At 35.2% G+C, this 12,569-nt stretch overlaps 1 protein-coding gene across 13 annotated transcripts in view; it reads right to left on the bottom strand.

Annotated features, from left to right (window-relative positions):
• DOCK3 (dedicator of cytokinesis 3) overlaps positions 1-12,569 on the bottom strand; it is a 726,815-nt gene that overhangs the window by 615,283 nt on the left and 98,963 nt on the right. For all 13 annotated transcript variants that reach the window (XR_013757339.1, XM_079101030.1, XM_079101031.1 and 10 more), the window contains exon 2: positions 11,015-11,098. Coding sequence is in view for 12 of the 13 variants with exons in the window: in XM_079101030.1 (XP_078957156.1) it covers positions 11,015-11,098 (84 nt within the window). In the remaining variant the exon portion in view is untranslated. The remainder of the gene's footprint in view (positions 1-11,014; positions 11,099-12,569) is intronic.

Below are 12,569 nucleotides of genomic sequence, written 5' to 3'. Positions count from 1 at the left end.
CCCATCAGACTTTAAAATTAGATCTCAAGATTAACATCATATTGTCAGGCGCCGTGGCATAGGCCTGTAATCCGAGCATCTAGGGAGGCTAAGGCAGGAGGATCTCAAGTTCAAAACCAGTCTCAGCAAAAGCAAGATATTAAGCAACACAGTGAGGCCCTGTCTCTAAATAAGATACAAAATAGGGCTGGGGATGTGGCTCAGTGGTCAAGTGCTCCTGAGTTTAAAAAAAAAAGATTAATATCATGTTTGTTTCTCTGACGAGCTCTGCTGACTTACACTTTGAGCAAAGTATCAAAAATGGTAACAATGAGTATCTATGCCTCCTCAAAGAAATCATCTGAGATTTTGACTCCATGAGTGCCCATCCTGCCCTTCTCCTCTTGGCACAAAGCTAGCCTATTCTAATTACATCCAGGATAGGTTGCATAAATCAAAGAGAAAATAGAGAGTTATTCTAGACAGCTACACTTTTCCAGATAAGCCCCTCCCCATAACCATCTGTAACTACTGTGTCTGAGGGGTAAGGTGGCTCCTGGGAAAACATCTGTAAGTTCACAGGATAGGACAAGCCAAAAAAGATCCTAAGGCGCCTCTGATTCCTGCTACCCTCAAATTCAGATTCAGTAAACATTTATTGGGTAACATATAAACAAGGGAAAATGTTTTTTATATACATGTTCAACCACCCTAGGAGACTAGCAATTTTATTTCAATGTTGTTTGTGGAAACTTGGGCTTGGAAAGCTATAGAGTTTACCCAGGATCATGTGGCACAAAAGAGAAAGAAGAAAAAAGGAAAGAAAGCTGTGTGGCATTATTTCACTCTACCTCCAGGTCTTCCTCTGCAAAAGGAAGGCTTATGAGAAATACTGTATGTGGAGTGTGTGGAAGGCCTCTAGTGAGGGCTCAATGAGGGTTTGCTAGATAGAGTATAATAGCAACTGATGAGATTCTACCTGGAAATAGTACTAAATGGTAATAAAAAATTACTATAACAAAATTTTGCAAAAAGAAAGAAATAGATCTCAGGATAATAACTGAGATCTGATATAATTGGTCTTACCAAAACTAGTCACTCAGTGAATTTCAAATAGCTTAAAACTTGGGGCAGACAAAGAAAATCCTAAACCTTGTTCTGCCACATACCATCTATGTTCCCTTCAGCATCTTTAAGTTTTAGTTTACTCAACTAATGAAGGTGGTAATGTTTCACAAGGCTATTGTAAGAATTAGTTAAAATAAAACTAATGTGTAATATCTATTATTCCCCAGAACATGGTAGGTACTGAGCATAAATAAAATTCTTATTATTTATTTTAAACATTCATTTACAAGCATTTGTAAAATGGTTCAAAAGCGTTTAAAAACAATGTTGTTAAGTATTTAGAACTATATTACACAAAAGCGCACTAAGTACTTTGATTTCAAATTCCATGATAATTTTTGTACATAAATCATTTCTTAAAATTAACAGAAACATTTTTATAGCTACAAGCCTTTCTTTTGATAAGAAAGATGTAAACTTTATCCACATAAGCTCTTTAAAACTTAAAATTTTAGGTGTCATTAGTAAGTGGCAGGGAATATTAATCCATCAAAGTTCAATAGAGACAAATTGTATATAACCTAGTAGTATCCTTAATTCTTTACCACAAAATTTTCAATAATATCAGTAACAATGGAATATCTTCTTTCAACTTTTGTTGCTACTGATTCTTAGTCTGAATATTATAAGACAAGATGAGAAGAGGAAAATTAAGTGTAAACAAAAATTTAGTCTTACTAGTTAAAATATGAACAAATCAAAAATTTAAAAAGGAAATCAGAAGACTTCTAGATGACTAAACCCTGGCTGACCCTGTTTACTTACTGTTTGACCTTGAGAAACATAAATACTGAATGCATTATTTCTCTTCTCCCTCCGCAAATAAAATAACTATGGTAACATTTGGATTCACTCTGCTCACAAAATAAATTTAAAAATTAATCAAAATTTATAATGCTTAGATCCCTTTGGACAAAAGATTGTTATTTTTTTAAACTTTGACTAATTTAAGGAATAGTTTGTTCAGTTTCAATTTGAAAGAGAAACCCACTATTTAAAACATGTGAAACTATACTATAATAAAACTCAGGGGAAAAAAAATCAGATTTATACTCTCCAGCTTCATCATAGAAATGTTCTTACAGAAAAGCCAGCATCAACTTTAGGGATACAGGAAACACAAGAACAGACAGGTAAGTCAAATCAGACTAAGAATGAAATGCTCAAAGTAGAATCTGGAATCCAGTGAGAAATGTACAGCAGGAATATATGAAAGACAAAAGATCAAAGAAGGCTATGGACCACAAATCAGGACAATGAAGCAAGACATGAAAGATCACTTCTGTGAGTTATAAAGACAAAAATCAACAAAATAATGTAATCTGGATAATTACCATAAGTCTTCCAACACAAAACATACATCACAGGGAACAAACAATGCCTCAATATTGAAGTCACGCAATTTTTTTACAACAAAAAATATACATATATTTTATTGTTATATATAAAATTAGAAGTGCAGACTTTAAAATAGAAAACAGAGGATTTAGAATGTTGTCTAAAAGAAAAAATAATACCTTTGATATGTAATATATATGCCAATTACCCTGATAGTTTTACTGTGTGTATATATATATATGCATATATATTATTAAAGTAGCACACTGTACACCATAAATATACACAATTATATATCAATTAAAATGCTTTAAGTCAAATAACTTTTAAAAATGCAGTTCCTCAAAAATATGGAGAAGAAAAAAGAAAGTGAACTATGTAGTCACCATGTTGCATAAGAAATCTTTTAATATCAAAAAAGAAATTATGGACCTCTTCACATACCTGTATTACATTTACTTGTTTACAATGCTGGAAAGAAATATCCTTACTTTGTGTGAACTTCAAGGGTACCCCTCATGGTTGTAAACAGCTTTTACTTGAAAAGGAGTTTGGAGCCAGTCACTGAGAAGGCCTAACATGACCATACCTTTCTGCATGAACCAGGCGTGACTGTCCATGCTCACCAAGAGTTCTCTGGTTTCTTTTCTCTTCTCAGACTCATACTACACAGACCACCTTTATCTCCAGTGTTGACCTACACACTCACTGTTCCTACCAGATGATACTGGCAGAGTCAATAGCCACTGTATGCTCTCCCAAGTTTCAGGAGTGAGTACACAGGACTTGGTTCTGGGTGTTATAGGGAGGCAGGAGCAAAGAAAGTCTCAGAGCAAAAGGTCTTTATACTCGAGACTTGTTCTTTAGAAAATATAGAGATTTTAGCATTAACTGGCTGCTATCTAAAATGATTCTTGAAAGCCCCAAATTCTGATAAACCTATGTTGCTTGTTTAAAAGAAATAAGCAATAGTTTTGTTGCTTTTCTAGGAGAAGCCAGGCGCGGCCTATGCCTGTAATCCCAGCAACTTGGAAAGCTAACGACAGGAGGACTGATCCTCAGCAACTTAGTGAGAACCTGTCTAAAAAACAAAAACAAAAACAAAGAAAAGAGCTGGGGATGTAGTTCAGTGGTAAAGCAATGCTGGGTTCAATTCCCAGTATCAAAAAAATTTAAAAAACAAAATATTTTTAAAGTCCACCAGAAATTTAGAGTATTTGACTTGAAGTGAAGGGAGTTCCAAGAGTTCAATGTTGTAGTAAAGAACTTCAAATTTATGCTAAGTGGGTGGAGCTCAGTGGTAAAGCACTTACATGCATGCGTGAGGCCCTGAGTACCATCCCTGCCACCACACACACCAAGGGAAGTTCAAAGTCAAACTCATCGTGTCAGTGTTAGCTCTTTTTCATTCCAAATACTGTTATTTACTATGAATTCTCCCAACAAAACCAATGCAGTGGCACTGACGAATCATTCCGTAACTATGCTTCCTTCACCAGACAAGAGACTTGTAAGCCAGCTACAGAAGCTGTCTCAAAATGACCTCCATTCTACTATGTATTAGAGTGCAAGGCTGGTCCTGTGTGTGTGTGTGTGTGTGTGTGTGCACGTGTCAAGAAAGAGAGAGAGAGAGATACGCGCTGAGGAACACCTTTGCTTGACTCCGAATCTGCCTTTTTATTTGAGAACTGGATTCTTTAAATTAACTGACCATGGACTAGAGGAGATTTCTTCGTGTCACCAGAAAGGATTTCATCCACACAGCAAGGATCCACCTGTTTTGTATATGTGTCCAGTGTAGAAGAAATTGGAGCTGTACTTCAAGCAAGGAGGACAGTTGGAGCTGATGAGGTGCACTGTTCTGCCTGGCCCACATGGAAGATCTGCCTTGTCACTTGTCTTTCCAGATCTCTGACTCATAACAGTGCTGAGTATTGGTTAAATCAATAATCAATCCAAGCTCTTCATTTTGTTCTCGAATTTGCTTAAAAAGATCCAGAGGAAAAAGTTTTCTTCTATAACAAGTTTGGGTTCAAAACCCTTTTGCAAAGGAACTTTGAAAGCAATGAATCAAGTCTCAGGCATGCTGTCCAACTGGGAGATAGTCTTTCCACCTTTCCAGGATGCAGTTTCCACCCTTCCTCTTTGCTGAGGGACATCCAGAAAAGTCGCGTCCCTGGCCCCAGCCACTGTGGACAGGATGCCATTGGCTCATGTGGGCGCCGAGATGCCGCCCACCCAATGCCAAATGGGTCAGGGCCATCAGTCTGGAGTCCTTGGTGCTGGAACAAGATGCTGGGTCAGGAGCATGTGGGGCAGCTACCCACAGAGTGCAGGCTGGCGTCACTGCTCTACCACACATGTTTTAACACTTTCATTCAGAAGCATGAGGCCAGAACTGAATCTAAGTAGAACTCCTGGCTTGGAAGTAATGTAAGAAGATAGAGTACCTACTTAATTGGCTCTTGAAACAACTAGATTCTGACACTACTTACAATAAGGGAAAAAAAACCATAACTAACCAATATCATGCAACAGTCTGAGGTGACCTGACTGCCACTAGGAACAATTTTTAATTTCTAAATACTATAGATACTTTAGACCATGATGACAAGGTCTCAAAGGCAAATGAAGAATATTCTATTGGATATTAGAGTAAAGGACACCCTTGTCACACAATTCTACAGAACTTGGCTGAACTGTGTCCATGCCCTAGAGCTTTATGGAAGACCTAATTTAAAAGTATTGAACTGGAGCTGGGTGCGGTGGTAGATGCCGATAGTCCCAGATAATGAGGAGACTGAGGCAGGATGATCACTTGAGCCGAGGAGTTCTAAGCCAGCCTGCGTGACATAGAGTTATCCTGTTTCAAAAAATTAATTAATTGATGATGATGATGAAGAAGAAGAAGAAGAAGAAGAACAACAACAACAACAACAACTGGGATATGTGGTAGAGGAAATATCTCAACAACAAAGCATTCAAATTGCTGCTTGGTTACTTTAACTGCACACACTAGCATTCAAAACAATGGCATGACCAATAGGCATAATGTGAAACTCAGAATTGATAATATTTTTATAACCTGCTATCTGGCCAGGAAAGAAGCAAAAAAGCATGTAAGGGTACAGCCAAGAAAGATGCAGTTGCTAAAGAGATTACACTAAACAAAAAGCTAAGTGCTTTGCATTGGAACAAAAGGAAAGCTATCTCTAAAGTAGCTCAAAAATCTGCAGGTCACTGCTCCCTTCACAAACTCAGAAGTACAAATGAGCAAAATTTTTTTGAATTCTTTATACATCAAAAATCATCTCAGAAAAGAGCCCTGGAGCACCCAGGGTGCCCTGGAGGGTTGCCTCAGTATCCCCCACCCACCTATCCAGTTTACCTAGAAAAAGGTTCCACAGCCAAAGCAGTGGTTCACAAGGGTCAAGGTGCAACTCATGCTAGTGGAAGTCTGTGGCATGGCCCACATGATGCTGCTTTTGCAGGCTTGCAGAATGCAAGAGTTAAGTGGTCATAGCTACTTCCACAGATATTTCAGATGAAATCTTGGGAAGCTAGGCAATGGGCTACTGAATCAGAATTTTTGCAGGAAGTCCTGGATGAGACAACCTGTAATGGAGCTGCTAGAATGAACCTGCAACTGACAGCCAGTAGGCAGAGGTACTAGTAATGTGCAACACCCATTAGGGCAAGCTGCAAGCAGAGAGTAAAATAAGCCTCTGAGAGTAGACATGTGGACTGCTACCAGCAAAGCTGAAAGGGTGGGGTTGCCCAAATTCTTTGGGACCACATCCTGGCCTCAGTTTGCCCCAGGTACTAGACATGAAGCTACAGGATTTAATGTTTGTCCTGCTAGGTTTCAATCTTGCTTTGAACCAATTCCTCCTTCCTATTTCCCTATTCACCTCTTTTGGAATAGGTATATTTACCCTGTACCTTTCCCAACATTGAAAATATGTAATTTGTTTTGTTTAATTTTTCTCCCACCAGGGATAACAGAAAAGACTGTGCTTGGACTTCAGAGCAATAATGACAAAAACTAGGACTTTGGGATTCTTGGGGATAGAATGAACACATTTTACATTGAGGGGTGAATATGAACCCTTGGAGGACATGGGCAGAATGCTATGGTTTGGGTGTAGATTCAGTGTCCCCCAAGAGTTCATTACGTTAAAGGTAAGGTCCCCAGGGTGGCAGTATTATAAAGTACTGTGGATCTTTAAAAGGTTAAGATCTAGTGGGAGGTCTTCAGATCACTGGGAGCATACCCTCAAAGGGAATTATGAGATATTCTCTCATAATTTACATCATTAAGGAAAAAAATATAGCCTAAAAGTAACCCTCCATATTTAGCTAACCAGCAATTAAATAACTGAAAAAATATACATTCGTTTTTAAAATTAAGTTTTAGATTTCAGCTTAAAAACTAGATGAAACACAACTGCTCATCTCTGCTCCTTCCCAAAATCTCTATAAAATAGCAGTAATTAAAAATAAATTAATAAATGCATGTAGCCTAAGAAAAGATCATTTATTTGAAAGCAGACACAAAGCACTTAAAACCCTTAAAAGTTTAAAAGCAAATACTAAAATCTTAGTTTACAGAGAAGCAAATAAGAGTCAATTCACACCAAAATAAATAAAAAAATAAATAAAAGCCCCTAGAAAATCTTGGGAATTGAGGGCATCAGGTTGATTAAGGCCTTGGGTATGCTATGAAACTGGAGGGAGGGCAGAAATTATTTGACACTCTTCAAGAAAAGTAGAATGCTACCGTTCTTCCTCCGTCTTGCCCAACAAGATAAAACTAGATATCCTTCCATCCTCACACTATCTGAAAACTGCAGTCACCCCTGGAAAACTTGGCCCAGGCATAAGAACAGAGGCAAGTGCCAAAGAGAAAACAGATCCTAACCCCTACCACTTAAACAAAAAGATAAAGTTTCTAAACCCCCAAGTAAAATACTGAAGGATTAGTTCTCAAAATACTTATTTGAGAAGAAAAATGACTTAAGGACAGTGATATTTGGACTGGGACAGAGCAGGAGAATCTAATGAAATGTAGGTATCAGGGAGAAACCTTTCCCTCCATGTCCTCATACCTGCATAACCAAGATTCATGAGTCACTTAAGCAAAGCCTCTAGGACAAAACACAGAGACCAAAACAAAGAAAGAGGTGAAGACAAGAGAGAAAGGATACTCAGAGAAGAAAGAGCTTCAAAGAGAAAAGCAGACTTACATCCACCAAGTCAGAATAAAGTAGAAAGAAAAAATACTCTTGGAAAATGGAAGAGCAGGAACAAAAATCTAACTGAAGGTTTGAGAGATATTATTGCCTATATATCCCAGGAAAAAGAGATAAAAGATAAGACACATAAAAGGTAGGGGACAAAGGGTAAATTTACAGAATCAGCCAGATAGGAGTGTCCACCTTGCAAGTAACAGGAGGTCTAAGAAAAAAATACTAAAATTAAAGGGGAAAATTCTGAAAATGTAAAAATATTAGTTTCCTTATTGAAAAAGTCCAATAAATATTCAGCATAATGAACAACAAAAGAGGGAAAAAAGACAATACATACCCAAAGGTATAATACTGTAAAATATCAGAATCCTAGATATAAAAGTAACCTAAAAGCTCTCAGAAACAAAGGATCAAGATCCAGAATGTCATTAAATTATTTATGCAACAGCAAATGAAGTAATGCCTTGAAATGTATGAAAACAAATAACTTTCAACCTAAAATTCTATACCCAAATTATCAATCAAGTATTAGAGCAAAATAAAGACATTTTCAGACATCTAAGCTCTCAAAACAAATTTAAGCTTCCACCACTTTTTCTCAACAAACTCCTAGATGAATTTCTCCACAAAACTTAGAAAACTGATCAAGAAAAAGGATAAAATGGGACCTAGGAAATAGAGTTTTCAACACAAAAAAGACAAAAGTCAATTTCATTCGAATATTTCAGATCTTGGTATTGGTACTTCCTTTCATAAATTGACAGAGTATACATACTTGTATGACCACTATTCAGATAAATAAAACCTTAAAAGCATCCCAAAACCCACTTGTATATTCTCACCAGTCATCAATATACACACCCTTAAAATTATAACCACTGTCAGGCCTGGTGACACACATCTGTATTCAGAGCCTGAGGCAGGAGGATTGCAGCTGGAAGCCAACCTGGGCAACTGAGCATAACCCTATCTCAAGATAATTTTTTTTTAAATTATCTGGTTCTGAAAACTGCTCTTTTTTTTTTTTTTTTTTTTTTTTTTTTTTTTTTTTTTTTTTTTTTTTTGGTATTTATATGTACAGTCAGCTTTAGTAGATAGTGCCAAAGGACTTCCATAGTGGCAATCCCATTTTCTCCCCTATAAGCACATATGAAAATATCTGTTGTTCCACATACCCACAGTCTTTTAAATTTTAGTCATTCTAGTGATTGTTTAGAGGTATCTCACTATGGTTTTAATATGCATTTCCCTAATGACTAATAAACATATTTCTGTACATCTGACCACTATGATTATCTATTTTGTGCAGAGCCTATTAGTCCTGCCTATTCTTCTACTGAATTATCTTTTAATTTTTGATTTATAGTAGGCCCTTAGATACTCTGAATACACATACTCTGTCAAATATCTCACACTGTGAGACTTGCCTTTTCCTTCTTCATATCTTTTTAAAAAATAGAAGATACTCATTTTAATAAAACATAACATCAATTTTTTTCTTCACGGTTTAGTGCTTTTTGGAGTCTTACAAAAGTCTCTTTCTAATCCATAAACATGGTATATCCCTCCATTTATTTAGATTTTCTTTCATTTCTATCAGTGTTTATATTTTTAATGTAAGTATATTATATTTTTTCATTAGATTTATTCCTTGGCATTTGGTGATTTTTAGTACTACTCTAAATAGTATTATTTCTTTAGTTTATCTTTAATTCTTTTGCAAATATATAAAAATATATTTTTAAAATACTGACATTTTAGCCATCACACCTTCTAAATTCCCTTATTTATTTTTATAGTTTTTTAATGGGTCTTATTGGATGTTTCATACATAATAATATCTACAAATGAAGGTTTCAATTTTTCCTTTCCATTCCTTATTCTTCTTATCTTATTCAATAGGCATGATGAAAGGAAGTAACAATGTCTCATTTTTTAGTCTGAAATTTATTTTTCACAACTGAATATTCACAATTGGATATTTTACAACAGATGTTTGCTATAATTCTTCATCAGGTTAAGAAAATTACCTTCTATTCTTATTTTGAGTTTTTAACATGAGGGAATGCTGATTTATGCATCTGTTTTAAGAAATTTTTAAATAAGCTGTACTCCCTTTCCAAAAAGTGTACTCTTAAATTTATTTGGTCTGTGGGTCATGGCAGATTGCACTTCCTCTTATACCATCTTAACAGTACCCCAACTGTATCAGAGCTCCACTTTCATATGCATTATCTCCATGCCCACATCATAACAGTTCCTCTCCACTATATAATATGAGATGACTTCTACTCACGCTAAACTGCCATACTGAACTAAGCAAGTTATTTCCCGTGGTATTAATTTTGTTTTTGTTAATGCTCTTATTTTGCATGATTTCTCCCTAATTTTATTTTTTCCCATAAATATTGTTAAATCCTGTGCACAATTTTGAAGAATATGATATATTTCAAGAATGCATTAATTTTATAGTATAAGTACCCATATATGCCACAGAAGAGGACAGTAGTAAAGCCAAACTTCACCAGGGTATACTTTTAACCCAATTATAGCTAAAGACACCTAGTCAAGATGACAGAAACCCAAAAATGAACTTTTTACAATTCATTCAAAATGCAGATAGATGGGTAGAAGATCTGTAGGAAATCAGAAATAATCCTTTGACACAGTATGTAAAAATCATGTTCTGACAGCTGGGTGTGGTGGAATATGCCTGTAATCCCAGTGGCTCAAGAGGCTGAGGCAGGAAGACAACACGTTCAAAGCTAGCCTCAGCAATTTAGTGAGATCCTAAGCAACTCAGCAAGACCCTGTCTCTACATAAAATATAAAGGGCTGGGATGTGGTTCCGTGGTAAAGCACCCCTGGATTTAATCCCTGGTACCAAAAAAATATATGTTCTGACAATCAACAATTAATTATATAATTAGTACAACTAGATTAAAGGAGAAAAACCCTCAAATCTTAGTTCTGAACATAGATCAAGAAGCATTATAACAGTATTTATTAATGTGATCAATTATGACCTCAAAAAGATTGCTTAGCCAGGCTCTGTGGCACACGCCTGTAATCCCAGCAGCTCAGGAGAATTGAGAGTTCAAAGCCAGCCTCAGCAAAAGCAAAGTGCTAAGCAACTCAGTAGTGAGACCCTATCTCTAAATAAAATACAAAAAATAGGTTATGGATGTGGCTCAGTGGTTGAGTGCCCTTGAGTTCAATCCCAGTAACGCCCCCCAAAAAAGACTGCTTATAATCTAACACAAAATAAACACATACAATGTTGTCAGAATTATTTATGTGCTTTACAGCCCCACACTTACCTTCACATTTTTCAAGAATCTGGACTGTTTCTCCTATTTCTAAGATTAATCCTTGAGGAACAGATCCCCGAAAACTGCATATCACTAGAAAAGCAAGAATAAACACGTCAATTAGCATTTTTAAATTAGGGTCAAGTGAATTAAGCACCAAAGTTTCTTCAATATACACTCTCCCTTCCTTCCTAATTCCTCTTTCTAATGCATGAGGCTCTTCCAACTGAGTTACTATATTTTGAAATATTAATTTATGCAGTTCAGGACAATGACTTTATTATACATTGTAGCAAAATTATTCCTGAGTGGTATGTGCATATATGCAGGTATGAAAACATTTCTATAAACAGATTCTCCCTAAGTAAGACCTACATTCATTTATATTTTATGGGCAAGTATATATCCATTATTTTTTTAAAAATTAACATTGGGAACATCTTATCTCCTTTAGACATTTAAAAATGTATTTTTAAAGAATCACAAACAACTATATATTAAGAAATTAAATTCTCATTAAGAAAAATGAACAGAAATTAATGAAATAGAAAGCAAATATACAACAGAAAACAGCTATAAATAATAATAAAAATTTTGTTGTTTTCATTTTTAGAAAACTGACAAACTGATTTTAAAATCTATATGAGAATATAAATAATAAATAATAGCCATGTCACAGTCTTTAAAAAATCTTACACTACCATCTATCAAGAATTATAATCTAAAATTTAGTTATTTGAAAATACTGACAGCTGATGGGAAGGGGGAGTATGACATTAACAAAACACTGAAAACTTTATAAAATGGTGCTATAAAAAACTTAACAAATTGGAAAGTTTAGACAAAATGAACAAATTTATAAAGATAAAACATAAAAACTGGTGAAGAAGTTAAAAACTCAAGTCGTAGTTTAAAGTTAACATGTAATTAAAATCTTCTCACAAAGGAAATGCCAGATCCTGATGGATTTACCAGTGAATTTGTTAATATTTAAAGAAATAACACCAATCACAAACTCATCCAAAGACAGGAAAAATGAATTTCATTTTCAACTCTGTATAACAGCAAAAGTTGACATGAACATTCTAAGAAAGAAAAAATACAGTCCAATGTCTCCCATGAACATAAATGTAAAAATATTTTTTAAGAAATAAAAATTTAATCACATCCAACTAGGTATAAAATGATGCATCATGACAAAATTGGATCTATTCTAGAATGCAAGATTGGTTTAATAATATAGGGAAAATATCATATGACTATTTCTGTAGAGGAAAAATAGCATTTGATAAATTCAATATTCACTCTTGACAAAAACTCAAAATACTAAGAATAGACAGGAACTTCCTTAATCCAATAAAGGGTAGCTACAAGCTGTCTATAGCTAACATGATACATATTGGTAAAATACTGAACATTTTGTCACTAAGGTTAGGAATAAGAACAGGATATATACACTATTACCATTTCTATTCAACATTGTACTACCAGGCCAGTCAGTGCAAGTAAGGCAAAAATGGAATAAAAGGTATAATGATTCAAAATGAAAAAATAAAACTGTCAT

Source organism: Sciurus vulgaris, assembly GCF_902686455.1.
Source record: "Sciurus vulgaris genome assembly, chromosome: 10".
Classification (NCBI taxonomy): domain Eukaryota; kingdom Metazoa; phylum Chordata; class Mammalia; order Rodentia; family Sciuridae; genus Sciurus; species Sciurus vulgaris.
Note: the sequence above shows the minus strand (reverse complement) of the source record. Positions and strands in the feature narration are given on the sequence as shown.